This window comes from Hylobates moloch, unplaced genomic scaffold (assembly GCF_009828535.3).
Source record: "Hylobates moloch isolate HMO894 unplaced genomic scaffold, HMol_V3 SCAFFOLD_17, whole genome shotgun sequence".
NCBI classification, from domain to species: Eukaryota; Metazoa; Chordata; class Mammalia; order Primates; family Hylobatidae; genus Hylobates; species Hylobates moloch.
Window position 1 is genome coordinate 75148660 of NW_026652292.1, and position 24708 is coordinate 75173367.

The 24708-nt window shown below is 40.8% G+C and overlaps 2 protein-coding genes and 1 long non-coding RNA gene across 3 annotated transcripts in view; 1 reads left to right on the top strand and 2 right to left on the bottom strand.

Moving 5' to 3' along the window:
• ZNF518B (zinc finger protein 518B) overlaps window positions 1-24708 on the top strand; it is a 121017-nt gene that overhangs the window by 30990 nt on the left and 65319 nt on the right. The window contains exon 6 of the mRNA XM_058430121.1: window positions 3125-3225. The gene's annotated coding sequence lies outside the window, so the exon portion shown is untranslated. The remainder of the gene's footprint in view (window positions 1-3124; window positions 3226-24708) is intronic.
• On the bottom strand, window positions 16031-18183 carry LOC116456771 (dynein light chain Tctex-type 1-like). Its single transcript, XM_058430105.1, has 3 exons — window positions 18177-18183; window positions 16610-16709; window positions 16031-16295 (listed from the first exon to the last, which is right to left on the bottom strand). The coding sequence occupies exons 1-3, from the start codon at window positions 18181-18183 to the stop codon at window positions 16031-16033; spliced, it is 372 nt and encodes a 123-aa protein (XP_058286088.1).
• LOC131381652 (uncharacterized) overlaps window positions 18547-24708 on the bottom strand; it is a 95591-nt gene continuing 89429 nt past the window's right edge. The window contains exons 3-5 of the long non-coding RNA XR_009210529.1: window positions 23385-23473; window positions 20318-20466; window positions 18547-18769 (exon numbers count right to left, since the gene is read on the bottom strand). This is a non-coding gene — a long non-coding RNA (uncharacterized LOC131381652). The remainder of the gene's footprint in view (window positions 18770-20317; window positions 20467-23384; window positions 23474-24708) is intronic.

Below are 24708 nucleotides of genomic sequence, written 5' to 3' on the forward strand. Positions count from 1 at the left end.
TCATATGTGGGAGCTAAAACAGCTAATCTCATAGAGGTAGAGAGAACAGTGATGGTCACCAGAGGCTGGGAAGGGCTTGTGTGTGAAGCAGGTGGGTGGGGATGGGGAATGAAGACAGATTGGTTAGTTGGTACAGACAGATGGAAGGAATAAATTCTAATGTTTGATAGTAGAGTAGGATGACTTTAGTTAATGACATATTATATATTTTAAAATAGGTAGAAGGGGCCAGGTGTGGTGGCTCATGCCTGTAATCCCAGCACTTTGGGAGGCTGAGTCAGGTGGCTCACTTGAGGTCAGGAGTTTGAGATCAGCCTGACCAGCATGGTGAAACCCCATCTCTACAAAAAATACAAAAAAAATTAGCCAGGCATGGTGGCACATGCCTGTAGTCCGAGCTACCTTGGAGGCTAAGGCAGGAGAATTGCTTGAACCCAGGAGGCAGAGGTTGCAGTGAGCCAAGATCACACCACTGCACTCCAGCCTGGGTGACAGAGCAAGACTCCATCTCAAAAAAAAGAAAAAAAATTAGCCGGGCATGGTGGCGCATGCCTGTAATCCCAGCTACTCAGAAGGCTGAGGCAGGAGAATCGCTTGAACCTGGCAGGTGGAGGTTGCAGTGAGCCGAGATCATGCTATTAAGAAACATCTAAAAATAATATATATATTTTATATATTTTTTATATATATATATATATTTTATATATAACATATATATTTATATACATAACATATATATAACATATATATAACATATATATATAACATATATATATATAACTACACACACATATATATATATGAAGAAGACAGGACTTGAAATGGTCCCAACACATAGAACTGGTAAACACTCAAGGTGGTAGATACCTTAACTACCTTCACTTGCTCATTACGCATTGTATGCATGTAACAAAACATCACATGTACCATATAAATATGTACAAATATTATGTATCAAAAAACTTTAAAAAAATTAAATACTAGATGAGTCACTTCTTTTCATCTAGCCCCAATATTATATAAATCCCTGTCTTTTAAAGGATTCTGTATTATATTTAGCAGGAAATAGTGTTCTTCTTTCCAATCTATATTTATTTTGTTAGAAATTTCACTAGGAAAGCCAATAAAAAAATTATGATTTAGAACTCAGGTTTCTCAAATAAAATGAGAAGATCATTATTGTCAGTTGTATTTGCTAGTAATTTACACAAATGCTTTCTAAAACTGGAAGTTATCCATATATTCAATGACAGTAAGAACTAAGACTTGTAAGAAAGCTAAAAATAAATAGCCATAATAAATATTTAAATGAAGCAATTTTTAAAAGCAAAATAAAGTTTTAACCTGTAGAATGTAGGGGTTGGACTAGATCATAATAATAATGCTGTTTATTATTACTGTCATTATTACTACCATCAAGTAGAGCTGGAAGGAACCCTATTTCAGTCCATCTAAACCAGATTCTCAAGTGAGCGTTCTTCTGTCTTGGCCCTAGATTGGCAGACAAGATCCCATTTGCTGGCACAGCTGGAGAACCACGGGCCATATGGCCTGAGCACACACAGGACAAGCCCTCTCTGCAGCTAGGCAGACAGTCAGGCACCAATAGAAGAGCGCTCAGAAGGAGCTGATCCTTCCATACTCACTTCCTTCTCCCAGAGGCAGTACTTGCATGTCATTCCATTTCCAGTGGAGAAGAATGAGTGGGGATGGGCACAGGTAGCGTGTCTCTGGGTGTAATTCTAGTGGAAGACCCATTATGGCAACCACAGAAGTTCTCATGGCAACCATTGAGGTTCTCATGGCAACCACTGAGGTTCTTCACAATGCTGGATATGTTCTGCTTGTCTCTTCACCACCCTGCTTATGTCCAGAGAGGCCGAACTCTATGGACTGAAGTATAAGGGCTCCCTTAATCTCTGGCTTCTGTTTGGGTTTGACGATCAGAAGGTAGCAGGATAAAAAGGTCAGGGTATATGTATACCTCTAGTTTCCTCATTGCCAAGATCTCCTTCAGAAGTAGTTATATTTCTCTACTTAAGACCACAGCCAGGGGCAGAACTAGTTTTTTGAGGTGAGATGGACATTTACACAAATTTTGGACCCTCCTTTAAATAATAAAAAATTAGCTGGGTGCAGTGGCTCACTCCTGTAATCTCAGCATTTTGGGAGGCTGTAGTGGGTGGATTGCTTAAGCTCAGGAGTTCAAGACCAGCCTAGGCAACATAGTTAAACCTTGTTTCTACAAAAAAATAAAAATAAAAATAGAAAAATTTAGCAGGGCATGGTATATGTCCAAAGGATTATAAATCATTCTATAATAAAGACACATGCACACATATACTTATTTCAGCACTGTTTACAATAGCAAAGACTTGGAACCAACCCAAATGCCCATCAATGATAGGCTGGATAAAGAAAATGTAGCAGATATGTGCCATGAAATACTATGCAACCATAAAAACGGATGAGTTCATGTCCTTTGCAGGGACATAGATGAAGCTGGAAACCATCATTCTTAGCAAACTAATACAGGAACAGAAAACCAAACACTGCCTATTCTCATTCATAAGTGGGAGTTGAATAATGAGAATACATGGACACAGGGAGGGGAACATCACACACTGTTGGGGAGTGGGGGGCTAGGGGAGGGATGGCATTAGGAGAAATACGTAATGTAGATGACAGGTTGTTGGGTGCAGCAAACCACCATGGCACACGTACACCTATGTAACAAACCTGCACATATATCCCAGAACTTAAAGTATAATTTTTAAAAAGTCAAAACAGTCAAAAATAATAATAACTACAGGTTTTCAAGAAATATATAATATAAAAAATGTAAATAGTGAAATAAGTGAAAAAATTGTGTGGGGGACAGGTACGAGTCTAATGTTTCTGTATGCAACAGAATTTATGTTATCAGTATAAAATAGTCTATTATACTTATGAGATGTTTTATTTCAGTCCTAAGTAAACACAAAGCAAAAAACTGTAGCAGATACACAAACAATAAAGAAAAGGGAATAAAAACTTAGCACTACAAAAAGAAATAATAATAAATGCTCCCTCTCTGGGTGGACATCAGCTAAATTTGGCCTGGATTTCCTTTCTGCTCTAACAGGACAGCACTGGGTTCAAGGCCTCGCAATTGCTGTGTTCTCTCTCCCTCAGCACCCAGAGATGCCCTCTGCATCATGCTGCTGTGCCTGCTGCTGCCAATGGGTGAGGGAGGGGTGGTGTTGGCAATTCAGGGCTGTTTTTTCTATCTCTTTAGTGCCTCTTTCAGCTATATGAAGTTAAAACCAGGTGCTGTGTGTGCTCACATGATTATTAGTTCTTATAAAGGTGTTTTTTTTCTGTGTAGATAGGTGTTAACTTGGTCGTCTTGTTGGGGGGACAATCAGTGGAGCTTTCTATTCCATCATCTTGCTTTGCCTTTCCCCACTGTATCTTTGTATTCACAGTTCCCTCTTCTAAGGATACCAGCCATACTGGATTTAGAGTCCACTGTAATCCAATATGACCACCTAATTATATCTGCAGAGATCCTATTTCTATATATGGTCACATTGATAACTTTTAGGGCTTTAGACTTGAGGGAACACAATTCAATCCACAACAGTGCACATATGTGAAGTTTCTCTATTAACCTTTAGTCTACAATCTAGACTTTAAGACAAACAATCAGACAACAATTTGCATCCCCTTGCCTCAATTTGGTAATGTTTGTCATCTAGGCTTCTGGCCAAGTTGTCTTATTTAGCTTTTAGTAAACTACTTTAAGACTTGCATTTTAATTTTACTGTTGCTCAGAAGCATTTGAAAATTAACCATTCTAGTTTTCTTAAAACCTTCCTTTCTCTAGCCTTTCCAAATCAGTGTTTCTTCCTGAGTTGCCGTCTTATCCTTCCAAGCATCTCCTTCAAGTATCTATCTGTGTCAGGGGTCCCACCAAGACCACCCCGAGTTTTCATGACCCACTACAAGAGCTCTCAGGACCCATCATATAGTCATACTTGTAGCTAAGATTTATCGCAGTGAAGGGATACAAAATACAGTGAGCAAAAGGGGAGGGTACATAGAGACAAGTCCAGAATAAACCAGGTACAAGCCCCCAGGAATCTTCTAATTGTGGAGTCACACAGGGCACACTTAACTCCTACTGCAAGGAGTTGTGACAAAGTACCTACCTGGGAAGCTCATTAGAGGTTTTTATTAGAGCTCATAAAAAAACAATTTTTATTGGGGCCTGGTTTTGTTGACACCCTCTGCCTGGCATGCATTCAGCACAAACCACATTGTCTGCCCACAATGGGCACAGTGAGACACTCTTATTGAGAGGAAACTTCCTATCAGTGTGAGTAACTGTTTACCAGCCTGGGGCCAACCTTCAAGCAGACCCTTCTAAAGATCAGTCTCAGACACCGCTGTGTTAGCCCTTTTCTTCTACCCTTTACCACTTCCCTTCTCTTTTTGCCATTCCCTTGGGATCTTCCTAAATTTTTATTTCTCCAGATGAATTAAATAATAGTTAAATAACATTTAAAGTAATTTTTTTGCATGGTGGGCATTACTTGAGATTATAATTTGTTTATGATATATAAAGATGTATTTCCATTTTTGACACGGTGAAAAAAATGATAGACAACAGAGGCACATCCTGTGCTTGCATACGTAGGAAGTCAATATTATTCAAATAGAAAGAGAGGAAGTCAAACTACCTCTTTGCAGACAATATATTTCTATCTAGAAAACCCCATAGTCTCGGTCCAAAGGCTCCTAGAACTGATAAACAACTGCAGTGAAGTTTCAGAATATCAAATTGATATACAAAAATTATACACCAGTAACATCCAAGCTGAGGGCAAAATCTAGAATGCAATCCCATTCACAAAAGCCAAAAAAACCCCAAAAAACAAAAAACAAAAGTAAGATACCTAGGAATATAGCTAACTAGAGAGGTAAAACATCTCTGCAAAAAGGATTACAAAACACTGCTTAAAAAAATCAGAGATGACGGCTGGCGTGGTGGGTCATGCCTGTAATCCCAGCACTTTGGGAGACTGAGGCAGGTAGATCACCTGAGGTCAGGAGTTCGAGACCAGCCTGGCCAACATGGTGAAACCTGTCTCTACTAAAAATACAAAAATTAGCCAGGCATGGTGGCGGGTGCCTGTAATCCCAGCTTCTTGAGAGGCTGAGGCAGGAGAATTGCTTGAACCTGGGAGGCAGTGAGCCAAGATTGCACCACTATACTGCAGCCTGGGTGACAGAGGAAGACTCCATCTCAAAAAAGAAGGAAAAGAAAAGAAATCAGAGATGACACAAACAAATGTAAAAACATTCCATGCTCATGGATAGGAAGACTAGACTCAACATTGTTAAAATGGCCTTATTACCCAAAGCAACTTACAGATTCAGTGCTATTTCTCTCAGACCAGCAACATCATTTTTCACAGAATTAGAAAAAAAAATGATTCTAAAATTCATATGGAACTAAAAAGACTGAATAGCCAAAGGAATCCTAAGCTGAAAGAACAAAGCCAGAAGCACCACACTACTGGACTTCAAACTATACCACAAGGCTACAGTAACCAAAACAACATGGTACTGGTACCAAAACAGATATATAGACCAATGGAATAGGTTAGGAAACCCAGAAATAAAGCCACACACCTACAACCATCTGGTCTTTGACATAATTGACAAAAACGAGAAATGGGGAAAGGACTCCTTAATAAATAGTGCTGGGATAACGGGCTAGCCATATGCAGAAGATTGAAACTGGACCCCTTCCTTTCACCACATACAAAACTCAATTTAAGATGGATTAAAGTCTTAAATGTAAGACCTAAAACTATGAAAACCTTAGAAGAAAACCTAGAAAATGCCATTCAGGACATAGGTCTTGGCAAAGATTTCAGGACAAAGTCTCCAAAAGCAATTGCAATAAAGAATATTTGTAGATAAGTAGGACCCAATTAAATAACTTCTGCACAGCAAAAGAAACTATCAACAGAGTAAACAGACAGCCTCCAGAATGGGAGAAAATATGTGCAAACTATGCACCTGACAAAGTTCTAATATCCAGAATCTATAGGGAATCTTAAATCAGCAAGCAAAAAACAAGCAACCTTGTTAAAATGGGTAAAGGACATGAACAGACATTTCTCAAGATGACATTTCTCAAAAGAAGACGTATGCACAGCCAAACATTAAAAATGCTGAACATCACTAATCATTAGAGAAATGCAAATCAAAACTACAATGAGGTGTCATATCCCACACCAGTCGGAATGTCTATTATTAAAGTCAGAAAATTACAGATGCTGGCAAGATTGTGGAGGAAAGGGAATGCTTATATACTTCTGGTGGGAATGTAAATTAGTTCAGCCACTGTAGAAAGCAGTTGGAGATTTCTCAAAGAACTCAGAACTACTGTTTGACCCAGCAAAATCATTATTGAGTATATGCCTGTATTAGTCCATTCTCGCACTGCTATAAAGAGATACCTGAAACTGGGTAATTCCTAAAGAATACCTGAAACTGGGTAATTCCTAAAGAATTAATTGGCTTATGGTTCTGCAGGCTGCACAGGAAGCATGATGCTGGCCTCTGCTTCTGGGGAGGTCTCAGGAAACTTTCAATCATGGTGGAAGGCAAAAGGGAAGAAAGGCACATCTTACATGGCCAGAGCAGAAGGAAGAGAGTGAGGGGGGAGGTGCTACACACTTTTAAACAGCCAGTTCTCATGAGAACTCACTCACTACCATGAGAACAGCACCAAAGGGATGATGCTAAATCATTCATAAGCAGCCTGTCCCCCTCTGAACCTAAAAGGTGAAAAAGGAGAAAAAAAAGATTTGATTATGTATAGGTCCCCCACATTTCTTAGGCTTATTCCTATGTGTTTAATTGTTTTACCTTAGTTCTATAAATATGATCTTTTCTTCCATTATATGTTGATCATTCATTGTTTTTAATCTTTTTTTAAAAAATGTTACTAATTTATATATATTAAAGTTCCAACTTGTCACATTTATGTAGTATTAGTAGATACCAAAATAATTCATAGAAAATTAGTATACATATTTAGAAATAATTATTGCAAATAACATACCAAGTTCTTCTTATACCTGTTTTTTTCTTCTATTTAACTGCTTTGACTGGTACATTCAGAATAATATTAAATACTACTAGTTATTCAGAAGGCTGAGAAGGTAGGATTGCTTGAGCCTAGGGGTTTGAGACCGGCCTGGGCGGTATACCAAGACACGTCTCTAAAAACAAACATTTTAAATAGTACTACTAATATCAAATCTAGTGTTAATACTAGTAAGTATCAGATTACTTTTGGTATTTCACTCTAATCCAGGCTTATTGCTTTGGGTGGAGGAATCTGATTAGAAATATATATAACTTGCTAGATATTAAAATCTATGTTCCCATATGTACTTAGGTCTGCATGTGAACGTACTATTCTATACAGTTATTTTCTTTTCCTGTATTACATTCTCAATTATTGAACTTTGTAATAAACTTTAACATCTACAATCTAATAATTACTTTTTGGGAAGGGTTGTTGAGTTTTTTTTTCAAATGTCTTTCACATTGTAATGATTATATGTGAGTTTTTTACTCCTTGGGGCTATTAATAAAGTAAATCATTGAACCATCCTGAATTCCATTTAACTGATTGTATTATTGATACTATTCCTGTTGTTACTATTGATACTATTATACCCAACAAAATATAGTTTATATACATGTTCCTAGTGGGCCTCCTAATATTTTACATTGCTTTAGAGATTTGATACTCCAAGCAATATTTCCTTAAAATTAATGGCAAACATGTCATTCCTACATAATTCAATAGCCAGCCCTTTAAAAAAGATATTTTTCTTACATAAAATATTATACCCCCAAAATTATGAATAACTCTTTGGTATTGTCTAACACCCTATCTATATTCAAATATCCCTAATTGTCTCAAAATGTATTGTTCAAACTAAGATCTAAACAAAGTACTTGCATTTCATTTGCTTATTTTCTTAGCTATCTAACTTGGCTCTGGATGCTATCTGTAAACAGCACAAGTAGTAACTGAATTTGAGGCAGGTGGTCTGAGGCTAACTTCATATGACTTGCAAGAAGCCTACAGCAATGCCTTGAGCCCCACAAGAAATACAGCTGTCTTTCCAGATTAAAGTCCTGGCCTGCAGATTTGGCTAAGAAGCAAGAAAAATAGGAACACCCACCAAAGTCAAGTCAGCCGCACTGGAAAGATTTGCCTCTTTGGAATGGAGCCTTAACCAAAGCTCAAACACACTTTTCCTATTATTTTTGCCTGAGCCGCCCTTTGCCAAGGGAATGACTACACATGCCCAAGTCAGTTCAGGTCAGTGCTAGAGCATCACAGGGCCCTGCTTCCTAAGTCCTAATCAGCTTGACCAAGTAGAAACAGTTGTTCATCATGAGCAATGGAGAAAGATGCTTCCATGATCCACCAACTGCTCTTGTACTAATATTTGAGGTTTGGGGCCCTGGCAAGGCCCAAAGCCTTGATCTGGCTTCTTATTAGTTGTGTTCCCAGCCACCAGAATTTGTCTGTCAACACATCTGGCCAATGGATCAAGATCTTACAAGATACTAACATTAGTTAGCTGATATGGTTTGGCTGTGTCCCCACCCAAATTTAATCTTGTAGTTCCCATAATTCTCATGTGTCATAAGAGGGATCCAGTGGGAGGTAATTGAATCATGGGGGCAGTTACTGCCATGCTGTTCTCATGATAGTGAGTTCTCATGAGATCTGATGGTTTTATAAGGGGCTTTCCGCCCCCCTTCTCTCTTCTTCCCCTTGCTGCTGCCTTGTGAAGAAGGATGTGCTTGTGTCCCCTTCTGCCATGATTATAAGTTTCCTGAGGCCTCTCTAGCCCTGCAGAACTGTGAGTCAATTAAACCTCTTTCCTTTATAAATTATCCAGTCTTGGGTATTTCTTCATTTCTTCATAGCAGCATGAGAATGGACTAATACATTAGCCTTCAACAATTTTTTTTTCTTAACTCGTGTTCTGTCACCCAGGCTAGAATGCAGTGGTGTGATCATGGCTTACTACAGCCTTGACTTCCTGGGCTCAAGCAAACCCCCTACCTCAGCCTTTTGAGTAGCTGGGACTACAGACATGCACAGCCATGCCTGGCCAATTTTTTGCGCGCGTGTGTGTGTGTGTGGAGATGGGGTCTACATTATGTTGTCTAGGCTGGTCTGGACTTCCTGAGCTCAAGTGATCCTGACACCTTAGTCTCCCCAAGTGCTGGGATTACAGTACAGGCATGAGCAATGGGCCTAGCGCCTTCAACTTTTCTATTTAGTCTCAAATTAGGAAATCAACCAAGGAATAACACAGAAGTCAGACGGAGTTAAATACCCTAACTTCATTTCTGGCAACTAGATTGGAGAACGCAGTTGACACATGTGGTCATAATAAGCCTCTTGAGATTTCACATGCTATAGATACCTGCCATCCAGTCACTGACCCTGCAGGACATCAAAGTCTTCTCTACAGAACCAGCTGGGCCCTGTTAGTGCCCCACAAAAGGGAGTAGAAGACAACACACATCCTGTGGGTTGGGGGAACCCAGAAAAGAATGATCACCCTGGTGATCAGCCACACAGGCTCAGCTCATTACCCTAACAGGACGGGACCCCTTTACTACTACTCTGAGCCAAAGCAAAGTTCAAAAGGAAGAGAGCTGGAAGTACTCTTCATATACTTCTGGATAGTGGAACAGAGAGTCCCTTCTCCATGTAAAAATGTGAGGAATGCAGGTAAGAGTAACAGGACATCTCCCTTATGGGAAATAAAACCTTAAAGGGGAACTGGCAGTGACATGTTATGACCACTCTTTTCAGTTACTAGGTGTACACAAAAAAAAGTGTTAGGTGCTCCTGTGCACCAGCACTCTCATAGGTGTCTGATAGGTGTTCCATGAACATTATATGATTTTCTCCTTTCAATAGCACTTAAGGAAAATAATCTCCCCAGGATCACCCAGCTAGTGAATGTTAAACTTCTTGAGTCCTGGTTTCTCTACCTATAAAAAAGACAAACAGATTCAACCATTTCCAAACTCACTGCTTTTTCATATAAACCAAGCTAGCCAGGTGCAGTGGCTCACACTTGTAATTGCAGCTGCTCATGAGGTTGAGATGAAAGAATCACTTGAGCCCAGGAGTTTGAGACCAGCCTGGGCAATATAACAAGACCCCATATTTAAAAGATAGAATAACAACCAAGCCACTTTTGGAAGTCTGACTCACGAAACAAACTAAGCCAACTAGCCTTTTCTCCTTGCCATCTAGTTCCAACTCAGTAATTCCCAGACTTTGTAACTACCTAAGCACCATGTGTTGACCATCTATTCCCATAGGATTGGGGTGGGGGTGAAAAGCAGAAAGGATGGTAAAAACTGAGTATTTAACATTTCCCTAGACCCTTTTTTTTTTTTTTAACAGAAAGCTATAAATCTTCGGCTGGGCCCAGCTAATGTGTTGTAATAAAAGGAGATGTTGATTCAATTTTTACAATCCATCATTCCAAGGCCAGAGAAAAACAGGAAAAGAGCTGCTTTTCTTGGAAGAAAGAGAACGTTTGTCAAATTGTTTCTACTTATTTGTACTCACACATCCTGTCTCTCCTAATATCTCACCTGTCAGAGACTAACAGGATAAAAGCGGACAGGTAGAATGGCTTTAAATTATGTGTATTGAGAAAAATAATGAAAAACAGCATGCAAAAGAATCCAAGGAAATTAACATGGTTGCTGCTTAGTTCCCCCCTGCTCCCCACTGGAGGCTGAGGAGGAAGGTAACATTTCTATTCAATTCAATCCAAAAATTGTTAGGAAATGGAGATGCAAAGATGATGACATGGCCCTCAGTGAACTCAGAATAGATGAGAAGGTAAGTCTGATACATGTGCTAAGAGCAATGAGGGTGATGAGCCTAGGGTAACAGATGCAGACTCCCCCACCCGAGGATGCCTTTGGAAGAGATGATATCTGAGCCAAGTCAGAGGTTGTGCAGCAGTGAGCCAGCAAAATGAATAGTGGGACAAAGTCAGCAATAAGAGCATTCTAGGCAAAGGAAATACAAACAACAAAAAAATGCCCAACATGTACCAGGCCTTGCTGCCTTCTGATACTGTCTTAAGTGCTTTTCATGCAATCTTAACTCTGATGATACTGTGTTCAATGAAACCGCTACTATCAGCATCCCTATTTTTCAAATCTAACAATAAGGCTGTAAAAGTTAAGTAGCTTGCCAAAGCAGTGGGTGGTACACATCAGAATGAGGATTTGAACTCAGGTCAGTATGATTCTAAAGCCTCATTTTTTAATAGCAACAAGCTACACTGCTCTCCCAAAGTGATGAGCAAAGGTACCAAATGTGGGTGACAGCATATCACCAGTGGGTAATGACTACAAACAGTGCTGTTTCCAGATGGTTATGTGGGAAGCAGAGAGCAGCTAAAGATTACATGAAACTTTTTTTTTTTGAGATGGAGTTTCGCTCTTGTTGCCCAGGCTGGAGTGCAATGGCACAATCTCAGCTCACTGCAACCTCTGCCTTCCGCGTTCAAGTGATTCTCCTGTCTCAGCCTCCCAACTAGCTGGGATTACAGGTGCCCACCACCACACCCAGCTAATTTTTGTATTTTTAGTAGAGATGGGGTTTCACCATGTTGGCCAGGCTGGTCTCAAACGCCTGACCTCAGGCGATCCACCCACCTCGGCCTCCCAAAATGCTGGGATTACAGGCATGAGCCACCATGCCAGGCCACATGAAACATTTTATGTACCATGTGAAGAGATTGAATGTTATCCTGTGGTAACAGGATCTCGGAAGACGTTTAAACAGATAAATGCCATGGCCAGATGTGTTTTATATAAATTCATTCTCTTTGGTCTCACACCACAGTAACATGAGAGGATCAGAGACAAGATCAGAGACAAAAAGACTGGTAAGATCTAATGGTAACCCAGGAAGGAGAGTGTATGAATTAGGATGGTGGGAGCTCAGATGGAGAAGAGTGAGACAATCTGAGAAATACTAAAGAACAGTAGGACTGGTGGGTATAATGGGTGTAGGCATGATGGAAGAGGAGGAGGAGGAAGAGTTAAGGATGACTCCAGGTTTTCTGTTGGAATGACTAAGTGAACATTAGTACCTCCACCTGGAACAAGGGCACAAGGAGAACTGTTTAGCTTGAGTTCAGATAATGCAACAGATTCCTAATTACATAAACTAATTTCTGTAAGTTTGTTATGTAAATTATGTAAGCTTGTTTGACTTGGTTTTGAAAAGGCTCATGGTTATACCTGTTACAGCTGGATTCCAGGACTCAACTATAATCAGAATTTTTCTTTCATTCTCTCAGCTTGAATTTCCTTTTGTAGCACCCTTGGGCTCACTCTTTATGGTGGTGATAACAATTGACACGCTTTATTTTCCGATCAACAAGCTTCTGATCTGACAAGCTGAAGAGGCTTGGCTTTTAGCAACCACATCAACTCTTGGGAAGGAACTTGAACAGCCCCCACTGGGCTCATATATCTGCCCCCTGGAAAATCACTGAGTGGATGGGAAGAGATAATCTGAACAGTGATTCTGGATTATATGTCCTTCCTGCTGGTGGGAGGAAGTACGGTCAGGGAAACCTCTGAAAGGAAGAGCACTTCCATTACCAAAATAGATTTGCCTAGCGAATAGGCCAAAGCACAGAAACCCACTCCATGGGAAAACATCCCATCTGATTATATGACTGCAGAACATGGAGGGACAGGACGAGGTTGAAGGTCAACACTTGAAGTCATCAGCCACCCTTGAAGTTAAAACTGAAGGACAGTATAGATAAGATTGAGTCAAGGATGAAAGAATTCAGAGAATACCACCCTTTAAGACAGGAAGAGGAACAGAAACTAGAGCGAAACAGAGGAGAATAACATGCCAAAGAATGTATGAGCATTGTCTCATTTAACTTTGTCACCAATACAGCCCTATAAGGAGGGCATAAGGGTTTTTTTTTCCATTTTAACAGTAAAATTACTTTGAGTTATTATTCTTGCTCATCATCAAATCTGCTAAGTGACAGAGCTGGGACTGGAATCTTTTCTTGTGAGACTCCAACTCCATTCTACTAGAAAGATAACATATTCCCCACCAAGGACATAAGATATATGCTGTTCCCAGATGTTTTCTCCTAGCACGTGGGAGAATTTATTTTTAAAACACATATTTTCTTCTTGGCAGTAAATAGCATCTTTGCTCCACAAAGAAACCAAATTAAAAACAGTTCTGATCCTCATGCTTCAGAAGAATTTATACTTACTCAAGCATTCTCAGTCTGTCCTTGATTACATGGGTCTCAGTTATAGACTTGAGAAAACAGAAATATAGAATGCGAGCACTATTAAGATAATTAGAAATAATCTAGTAAAGAATCCAGTGATGGACTTCAGTGGGATCTATTTAGAAACCCTTGAAATTGAACGCAAAATATTTGTGCACAATGGATTTTTTTTCTGGGAAAAGTCTCTGTTATTTGAATTCTCGAAAGTGTATGAGTCCAAGTACCCTCACTTTGCAGATATGGAGATTAGTCATTTGTATTCCATGGGCCTCCAACTCATACCATGAGGCCTTGATAGAATCAGGTCTGGACCTTAGGTCTCTTGGTTCCCAGAGCATGACAGTCTCAGGAAGCCTCTGCCTGTAAGTATCCTATTAAGTGCCTGAAAGAAAGGTTTCTTGCCCTAAGATCACCTATACATTTTTTGACCAGCAAGGGTTCCGCCTCTGGTGAACAGTTATTCCTTGAAAAATAAAATTGATATTAAGCTGTCACTTACAAGCACAGGGAATATGAGATGTGGACTTGACAATGTTGGCAGTTGGGAACTGCACAGAAATCCAGGGCTCTGTTGCCTTCCTAACCTCTACTCCTCACCACGTCCAGGAGGAGGAGGAGAGAGGGCCTTAGGTATGAGAATCCACATCTGCTGAGCACCCAGGGGAGAATAAGCTTAGGAAGATCTTGGTTTGGGTTTCCAGAATGAAAGCCTGTGATGAGGATGTGTAAGTTGTTTATTAAAGATGTGCTCCCAAACAAAACTGAGAAAGAGAACAAGGCAGGGGCAGAAGTCAGGGAAGGATGTGATATCAGAGTCCTCTGGAGTGTGGCAACAGCCCGATCCCTCAGGGGTGAGAATTTCCATAGAGCGTTTTAGAGCTCATCCAAATTTGAAGCCTGGAATCTGAAGTGTCTTAGTCCTGCTGCAAGGGGCTTAAACTAAAACACGTGTAGCTCTTTGTGTGCTTTGTGGTATGGGCAACAAAGGCAGATCCGGTAGCCCAAGGACAATCGTGGGAAGAAAAGAGGTAAATGTGAGCCATGGGAAGAAAATGCATGCATGTTGGGAGGATGTACAGAGAATAGTAAAAGGGATCCAAGGGGACCTGGGTAGAATATTAACAACGTCTCCCGAAGGAAGGACAATTAAAGTTTATTGAAAATTTTTGTTACTCTCCTTTTTCCCTCTCAATACAAAGTTCGGAAGGAAGCTTGCTATGGATTTCTCTCAATTATTTAATATAGGACAAATAATTTACTATAGCAACAGATATTATGGGACTTCCTTGAAGCTCAGTTAAACCTGAGCTTCTGAGCGAAAGTTGACTAACACACGTGCTGATAATCATTTTCAAAGAATGACATCAGGACCCAGTGTCATAAAATACATTACTAATAATTCTACTTCTGCTAATAGCAAACATACATTTTACACACACTATGGTCTAGGAACAGTTCTAACGTAAATTTACTTACTCTTCCCATCAAATCACTGAAGTAGATACTCATACCTACTTGACACAAGGAGACTGAAGCAGAGAGGGGATGAATGTTTTGCATACGAGCACATACCTGGTTAAGAGATGCTGCAGATCTTCACATTCAGGCAGCCTATTTCTGGAGCCCACATGTGCTCTTAACACCTCTACATTGGTTACTTTAGTATTAAAAACTGGGAGTTGGAGACCTTAGTTCATGCTATGAAACCAGCTATCCATTCACTGTATAACCGAGTATTTTTTATTATTGAACAAACCAAGAACACATGTAATCCCGACTCTTAAGAACGAGTGTTCATATCACAGAGGTATAATCTGTCTTTCTTGTATGATGATGAGGCTACTGGAAAACCATCAGAATATGTCGTGAGTGGTTCTCTTCATATTCACCACCCTTTTCTAAACAGAGCACACATAATGCATGTATTTGAATAACCAGTATCATGTTTTGAGGACAATGACATGCAAACCATCTTATGTCATCTCTTGGGGAAAATGGTCTCCTCTTTCATGGTTAACATATGTGGTTTCAGATTCTTTGAAGAGCAAAGGAAGGCACCTTTGGAAATGGAGTGCTCATATCTTTCAGCAAAACTTACCAGGTTGTAAAACATATCTTTCCTAGCCTAGCGAAGTTAATGTCATTTCCACACAGACCTCCATGAAGTTAAATCTAGCTTAGGTACTGGAAAGCTCTGGACAAGTGTTTAACAGTTTTTGAAAACAGCTTTTGTTGAAAGAACCTAAAAGTAATCAACTCATTTTTTAAAGATTTGAATAATTTATTCTAACAAAAGTATAAAGTATGGAAAATTAGTGTATTTGAATCACCTCAGAGAGTAGAGCAAGTTTCACACTAGCAGATTTCAGATTTTAGCACCTTTGAAAAGAAATACTGAGAGTTAAGACAAGTGGCAATGCAGGCTGCAGGTGACCTACAGAGATACACATCTGACTTCAGGGCAGTTCACATCACAGTGCAGTCATCTGGTTTTTCAGAGTGCCACAGAACACACTTAAAGAGAACGAGAAAGGAGTTCATTGAATTCATGGCTGGTGGTTAGAAGATGAACTAGAGACAAAAGCGGAAAGGTTATAGGATGGACTGCGAGGTCAAATAGACAGTCCGAGGGCGCCGACAATGCAGTACATGGTCTTATTCTCCCATCGCACAGTGTAGCTCCCGTCAGTAGAGCTGTCCCAGAAGCAGGAACTTGCCATGTGTGATCCAGCTCCAGCTCCATTCTTTTGAATAATTACACAGGTCACAATGTATTTAAATGGTTTTCCCAGCTTGGGGAGTTGGCTTAAAGTTTGTTCTACATTTGTGGTCCACTGGTTCACTTTGCTGTGTTGATAAGCATTACCACCAATTGCGATTTTTTTTTTTTTTTTTTTTTTTGACAGAGTCTTGCTCTGTCTCCCAGGCTGGAGTGCAATGGCTCAATCTCGGCTCACTGCAACCTCCGCCTCCCAGGTTCAAGCGATTCTCCTGCCTCAGCCTCCCTATGAGTAGCTGGGACTACAAGCGCCCACCACTACGCCTGGCTAATTTTTGTATTTTTAGTAGAGATGGGGTTTCACCATGTTGGCCAGGCTGGTCTCGAACTCCTGACCTTGTGATCTGCCTGTCTTGGCCTCCCAAAGTGCTGGGATTACAGGCGTGAGCCACCGCGCCCAGCCCCAATTACACTTTCTATAACCTCTTTTACAGTGTTGCTCACTTCAACAATAAAGGCAGTCTCCTCCACAGCTGATAGTCTCTCATCTTTCCTCCAGGGAATAGCCTCCGCTTCCCCGAGTGGTGCCAAACAGGCACACTCAGGCTCCGCCCCACATGTGCCACGCCTCCCTCCGTAGCCAGGCACACACAGCAGGGCAAGGCACGCACGCCCGCCCCACCAAAACCCAGCTCCCGGGCCCTGCGGCCCTGCCCATGCCTAGCTCCTTTTATTTTTCACTTGTGTTACATTTATTCATCTCATTTCATCCTTAGAGCAAAACTCTGTAGTGGGTGCTGTTTTTTGGTGTTTTTTTGTTTGTTTGTTTTTTGTTTTCCACGAAGTCTCTCTTGTCCTCCAGGCTGGAGTACAACGGCGCGATCTCCACTCTCTGCAACCTCCGCCTCCAGGGTTCAAGCGATTCTCCTGCCTCAGGCTCCAGAGTAGCTGGGATTACAGGTGCCTGCCACCACGCCCGGCTAATTTTTGTATTTTTAGTAGAGATGGGGTTTCACCATGTTGGCCAGGCTGGTCTCGAACTCTTGACCTCAGGTGATCCGCCCGCCTCGGCCTCCCAAAATGCTGGGATTACAGACGTGAGCCACCGCGCCCGACCAGTGGGTGCTATTATTTATCTCCACTTTGGAAATGAGAGTAGTAGAGAAAGATGACTGAGATTTACAGAGTTGAGAAACCAGCCTGGCTACAGGGATGCTAAGCAGAGCAGGGCGTTATGGCCCCAGGAGACCTGGCTCCAGTTGGGTTCTTTCCTAAGCCACAAACCCACCAAAAGCAGCATATCCTCTAGGATAAACACCCACAGATGCCCAGGGAAAATGTTCCAGGTGGTCGAGAACTCAATTCCTAATGAAAGCTTGGAAAATGAACTATGCGTCTGTCTGGTCATCCAGAAATAGGGTTAATATTTTACTACTGGCAGGGTGCAGTGGCTCACGCCTGTAATCCCAACACTTTAGAAGGACAAGACAGGAGGATGGCTTAAACCCAGGAGTTAGAGACCAGCCTGAGCAACATAGTAAGACTCCATCTCTAACAATCAATCAATAGCCAGGCATGGTGGTGCATGCCCTGTAGTCCCAGCTACTGGGGAGGCTCAGGTGGGAGGACCCCTTGAGCCTGGGGGGATGAGACTGCAGTGAGCCATGACTGTGCCACTATGCTCCAGCCTGGGCAACAGAGCGAGAGCCTGTTGTCCCTTAGAAGTTTGTTTACTACGTAGCACTGAGCAAGCCACATCAGTATTCTCTTGATGTCCATAAACAGATGGATATGGATTAGTCAAGGTTTGCTGAGTACATTTACTTACTTCAGCTTTTCAGGAATAAAGGGACATGATCAGGATTCACAGTGGGAAGTGCTGATGCTTATGTGGGTTAAATTCCATCATTCAGTCCCCAGGCTTTTTCATAAATTTGTTGTTGGTGCTGCTGCTGTTTTAAACTGTTTCTCAGGTCTCCTATCTTCCTCCTCCTGTATACCATGGCTAAAGTCATCTCTCCAAAATACACCCAACCTACAACCCATTACTGGCTCCACTGGGTAAAGTCTTGGCTCTTTACTGTGACCCACCAGACCATTGCATTGTAATCTTTCTCCTTACTTTTGTAGTCTTTTCCAAGCTTTTAATTTTGATATGGTATTAGAACTACAGAAACATTACATCGATAGTATAATAAATGCTATATAGCTTTTGCCCAGATTCACCAATTGTTTACCCTTCCCCTGTTTTGTTTCTGTGTAAATGTATGTATATTCATATTCACATATAAACAAAAATAGGGACACACATACATTTTTTCTAAACCACTGGAGATTAAGCTTAAAACATCAAAACCTTTTACCGAAGAATAGGAATGTTCTCTTATATAACCACAGTACAATTAGGAAACCCAGGGAAGTTAATACTGATATTATCTAATTCATAGTTTTTAATCAAATGTCCATCAGTGGTCTCAATGTCTGCTCTAGCTCCCCTTACCCCCAGCTCAGTGAAGGATCCAGTACAGAATCATGTTGCGTGGTTGTCATGTCTTTAATCTGGAACAGTTCCTCATTCTTCTTTTGATAATTTTGAAGAGTAAAGGTCACCTTTTTTTATTTGGTAGAAAACCTGTCAAAGTAAAAAAAAAAAAAAAAAAAAAAAAAAAAAAAAAAAGACACTTGGGTTTGTTTAAGTTTTCTTCATGATTTGATTCAGCTTATGTATGGCAGGATTCCACCAGAAGTGATGGTGTGTTCTTCTTGGTGCCTCTGATCAGAAGGCTCATGACATTCATTTGTTCCAAAATTGCTAGCGTTAACTTTGATTGTTTGTTTAGGTGGTGTGTTAGGTTTCTTCATTTTAAAGTTACTATTTTCCTGTTTGTAATCAACAGGAAATTTGTAAGGGGCACTTTGAGACTGTGTAACTATCTCAAACTTCTGTCCACAGCATCCAATGCTCATTTTTGAACTCCATCCTTTCTTCTGTATTTAGGTGTTATTCTATTGTTTTAAAAAAAAAAAAAAGCTTTCACTTATCCCCATTTATGTATTTACTCAATTATTTATATAGAGAGAAATGCATGGATTCGTGTTTTTTTTAAACATGTACCCAGTATGCCCTCTATATCCATGGGAACTTGATCTGTGGTTGGCTGAGTCCACAGATGTGGAACCCAAGTATACAGAGGGCCTACTGGGGGACTTAGGCATCTGGGGGATTTTGGCATCCATGGGGAGTCATAGAACCAATACCCTGCAGAAACCAAGAGACGACTGTTATTCATTACTGCCATCATTTATTCTGCCATTAAAATGTTCAGAGATTTGTCCAATGGGACCTTCCTCAAGATGGCTTGCATGTGCTTTTGATATATCCCTGTCATTCTTTGAGCACTTCATTACTTTCTGGACAAGTGTCCCCAGGCTCATCTTGTCCCTGTCTTCATCCTGAAATTGGCCTCTTCTCCAAGATTACAGGCTTCCTTTCAGTTGGGAATGACATTTAGAAACCAAGATAAGGGCACCAGGTGGGCTGATCATTTGTTTAGGTGGTGTCTGTTAGGTTGCTCCACTTTAAAGCTACTATTTTTCCCTTTATAATCAATAGGAACTTATAGGGGACACTTTGAGACTGTGTAACTATCTCAAACTTTAATTCCCAGCAACCACTGCTGATTTTGAACTCTATTCCTTCTATATTAGGTGTTATTCTATTGTTAAAAAAAAGGGCTTTCATTTCTCCCCATTCATGCATTTGTAGGCCCTCTGAGTAGGAGGAATACACACACACATACATATGCATACACACACTGAAATTTGAGACCCATTGCCCTAGAACAAAGATAGGAAAACTTAGAGAACCAAATAGTTCTTTATTTACAAAAGTAGGCAGCTGACCCACAGGTCATGCATGTTGATCCTGCTCTAGCACCATGAGATTTTCCAGTTGTGTGGCAGAGCCACTTGGAGCTGTAGCTTAATCTGCTGCAGATTGCTTTCTCGTTCTTGGCCCTGCAAAACTGGCAGCCTTCAGAGTAACTCAGTTAGTGGATGACAGCAATATTCCCAAGCATGATATATGATCTTTCCGAATCAGAAGAGCTTCCTAGTTCCTTTGATTTACAATAGGAAGTACATGTAAGATGCAATAACCACTGTTCCCCTAAAAACTCACCAATTTGGCCGGCTGCTGAAATTCTGTAGGGATTTCTTCTACCCACTGGTGCACATATACCTTATTAAGGCTTCCACCATTCTCGCTGTTTTCTCCTTTTTACATCAGATCTTCATGATATCATCAATATAATGGATCAGCATAATAGTCTGTGTCATATCCAGATAATAGAACAGCCATTAAACTATATTGCTGGAGAAAGCATTAGAGAGAGTACAATTTCCTGGGACAAGACCCTGATTGTGTACCACTGTCTATCCCAGGCAGATGCAAAAGCTTTTGATCTTCCCTTCTGATGGAACTGAAAAGAATGCATTCACCAAATCAATGACCACATACTAAGTAGCAGAAGCTATGTCATAATTATCTGTGATAATTATGAAACCACAATAGTTATAATTAGGCTGCCATGTGATGGAGTTGACAGTAGTTATATCAATCGTGAGCCATGTGGTTTTTTTCAGAAGCCAGACTGGCAAATGAGATGGAGATGTAATGGGGAGCAGCAACCCTTCTATCTCCTTAAAATCTTTGAGCTCAGCACTCCAATGACACTCCTTGCCATTCCACCCTACATAATATATTGCTGTATATTTACTGTCTTGGCCTGGAGGTTGGGTAACTTCAGAGGGTTCCACTTAGCTCTTCCAGTTACGTAGGTGTACTCCACAGTTCAAGGACTTAGTGTGAGTGTTCTGCCAGTTACTAGGTATATCTATCCTGATCAATGCACTCGGGGATCAGGAAAATCAACAAAGGTGAGTCCATGAACACACTGATGCCCTGTGAAATGGATTTAGGCCAGGACTCTGTTTGCCACCTGGCCTCTATCTACCTCTTCCAATCTAAGAAGGAAGCATGAAGGCATGTTAGCCCTCATGGTTTTAGCATCCTCTTAGTCCCTATATCCAAATGCCCTTGAAAGATATGGGTATTTCCCTTCTCCCATTGTACAGATATGTTGATAAAAGGCTGTAAGTTCCTATGAGGAAGGACTGGGAAATTAACTAGTGAATATACTTGATGTCCTATTGCAGGGTCTTTCCTCAAGGAGATTCAGGCTTCTGTTGAATCAATGGCTCTGTTCTGGAAATTAAGATTCATGGTTTTTCACTGGGAAGGCTGATGTCAGTCTGAATATTAATGAATCTGTTAGTACTTTTTGTTGGCTGTCCATCGACCTTGCCCCTAGCAACTATGTATTAACTATCACTATAGATTCCTACAGGTGAGGCCTCCTGGTTGTGATTCTGTCCTTGTTGCCTATTTCTACATGTGTCCACCTTGCCTCTGACAGTTTATGCTGCCACCAGGCCCTCCTACTCCTAAAACCTATCCTTCTTCTTAACGCTAAGCTGCCTAGTGCTAGAACAGCCTCCTGGACTGTCTGTCAATCTTGACCACAGGGCATATCTGAGTTCCCTAGAAAATTACTTAACTATGTGCTTCTCAAAGTGAGACTAAATCAAGTAAGAATAGAACAAAGGCAGGATGAGGGAAATCCCTAGGTATGGTGAAGGGTCGAAGCCCTGGAAGACATCTGTAATGCGCTCATCCCCATGCTTGCATCAGGGAGGGCAAGCCACTTTTCCCAAGCCTTAGCATATCTTGAACTAAACTCACTTAAGTCCTATTTTCTACCACCACATTGGACTGACACTCTGAAAAGCTTGGAATTTTCCCCACAACTGACTTTAATTCTGAACTCTCTCAAGCAACTTAGACATTCTGGCCTGAACTGTCAGCTGTCACCTCTTGAGCCTCATTGTCTGCTTGAGAAGCAAGGCACATGGCTGTGCTCAGTAAGAAATGCATGTGGCAATTTTAGCAACACACCGCACCTACTGGATGTAGTCAAGGTAGGGCTGCAAGATAAACACAGGATGTTCAGTTAAATCTGAATTTCAGTTCAACTACTTTTTCTAATATGTTCTAAATAAGCACATTCTAAATATTGCATGGGACATGGTCTATCAAAGAAAAACTTCATTCTTTATCTGAAGTTCAGACTTATCTGAACATCTGTATTTTTTTTTTCCATGGGACATGGTCTATCAAAGAAAGACTTCATTCTTTATCTGAAGTTCAGACTTACCTGAGCATCTATTTTTTTTTTTTTTTTTTTTTTTTTTGAGATGGAGTCTCACTCTGTTGCCCAGGCTGGAGTGCAGTGGCGCGATCTCTGCTCACTGCAACCTCTGCCTCCTGGGTTCAAGTGATTCTCCTGCCTCAGCCTACTGAGTAGCTGGGATTACAGGCATACACCACCACGCCTGGCTAATTTTTGTATTTTTAGTAGAGACGGAGTTTCACCATGTTGATCAGGCTGGTTTCGAACTCCTGACGTCGTGATCCACCCACCTTGGCCTCCCAAAGTGCTGGGATTATAGGCATGAGCCACTGCGCCCAGCCAAGCATCTGTATTTTTATTTGCTAACTCTAGAAACTCAAATTGGGAGTGGCTTCAGTACACACAGTTTTCAGGCAAACAAGCAACATTGAAGCAAACAAACAACACTGAAGCAAACAGTTTTGTCAGAGGCATTTAAACCAGAGCAACTCCATCTTAAATAGGAGCTGGGTAAAATAAGGCTGAGACCTACTGGCTGCATTCCCAGATGGATAAGGTTAAGGCATTCTAAGTCATAGGATAAGATAGGAGGTCGGCACAAGATACAGGTCATAAAGACCTCGCTGATAGAACAGCTTGCAGTAAAGAAGCCGGCCAAAACCCACCAAAACCAAGGTGGTGACAAGAGTGACCTCTGGTTGTCCTCACTGCTACACTGTGTGTTGCCAGATTCTGTACAAATTTGGTATACAGCTTAACATGCAAAGAACTGTAATAATACAGTTATAGCTCCTCACCCCCACCATCCCCAAAAGAAGATAGGTTTGGTTTTCTATGGTTCATATAGCCCCTAAGCAGTGCAAATGTGGGACAAGATCCCGTGCATTTATATTCCAGTCATGTTAGGGTTCCTGAGAGAAACAGAACCAATAGATTATAGATAGATGGATGCTAGATATATGAATACATATACAGAAAGATGAGAGATTGACTCACAATTGTAGAGACCAAGAAGTCCCATGATCTGCCATCTGCAGCCTGGAGCCCTAGGAAAGCCAGTGGTGATTCAGCCTGGGTTCAAAAGCCTAAGAACCAAAGGGGCCACTGACTGAGCAAAGAAGGTGGATATCCCAGTACGAGAAGAAAACAAATTTGCTTTTCCTCTTTTTGTTCTATTCAAGCTCTCACGAAATTAGATAATGCCAACCCACATTGGTGAGGATGATCTTTATTCAGTCTACTGGTTCAAATGCTGATCTCTTCCAGAAGGATCTTACAAGTAACATCCAACTGGCCACCTGGGCATCTCTTAACCTTAGCAATTAATCATCACACTAGTTCTGTCATTCATTGGCCACATGACCTTGAATACACTTAGCCCCTCTCTGTGCCTGTTTCCTCATCTATAAAATAGGAATATTAAAAGTCCCCACCTCATGGAGTTGATATAAAAATAGTTAATACATGTAACACACAGAGCTATACCTGGTGCATAAAGTCTCATTGAAAGGTAGCTGTTACTGTTGTTCTTATGTGTTTACACTCTGCTGAAGTTGAAAAATCTCATCACCTGACTCCTTTCACTTCCTTGCTTCAAATCTATTTGGGAGAATGGGGCTAATATGGAGTTTATTCCAAAGGTGCTAGTGAATTTTTAATCAACTTCCTTTATTTCTTCCCAGTCTGAGTTTCAACAGCAGCAGCTAATATTTGTTATGTACTAACAGGTACTGTCCTAAAAACAAGACATAGCTCATTTCGCTAAATCTCTCAACAATCTAAGAGGTTTCCACCATTATTATCCCAATGTTATAAATGCTGGGACTTCGCCTCAGCATCCAGCTGGGAAGTGGGCATGCTCAGGGTTGCCTCCAGGCCAGTGTTTCCCCCAGGGCTGCTAACTATGATCCTACTATTAGTTCTCTTCATACCATCCCTTCCTTTCACCATGAGGCTTATTCAAATCCCACCTGACCTGTAAAGTTGAGCTCTACCCTTTCATATAAGTCAGAGTGGCCTCTGCAAGGCTGTTTTGACCTTTTTGTTTTTATATTCTTCATCTTTCACTTGGAAAGTGAGGTCAAAGGGACAAGAAATAAAGCAAGCAAATTTTTGTTATTTTGAAGGAAACGCCTTCCTCCTGGAAATCTAATACCTCCTATTTCCCAGATCTGTGCAGCAGATGGCAGTGTTCAATTAGTCAAAATAAAGTTCTAGCCTATGGACTTGCTGTTTAGTTCTAAATTGCTCCAAGACCCCTCAGTGCTTCCTGGTGGTACTTTATAAACTGTCAGCTATTTTAAATAGTATCACTGTATTA

Bases quoted from the DNA above. Each gene is read 5' to 3' on its own strand.
- LOC116456771 (XM_058430105.1), bottom strand. The intron at 16,296-16,609 runs TGTAATTGGGGC...AAAAAAAAAAAT, and splicing joins GTAAAAGAGGTTATAGAAAG to CGCAATTGGTGGTAATGCTT.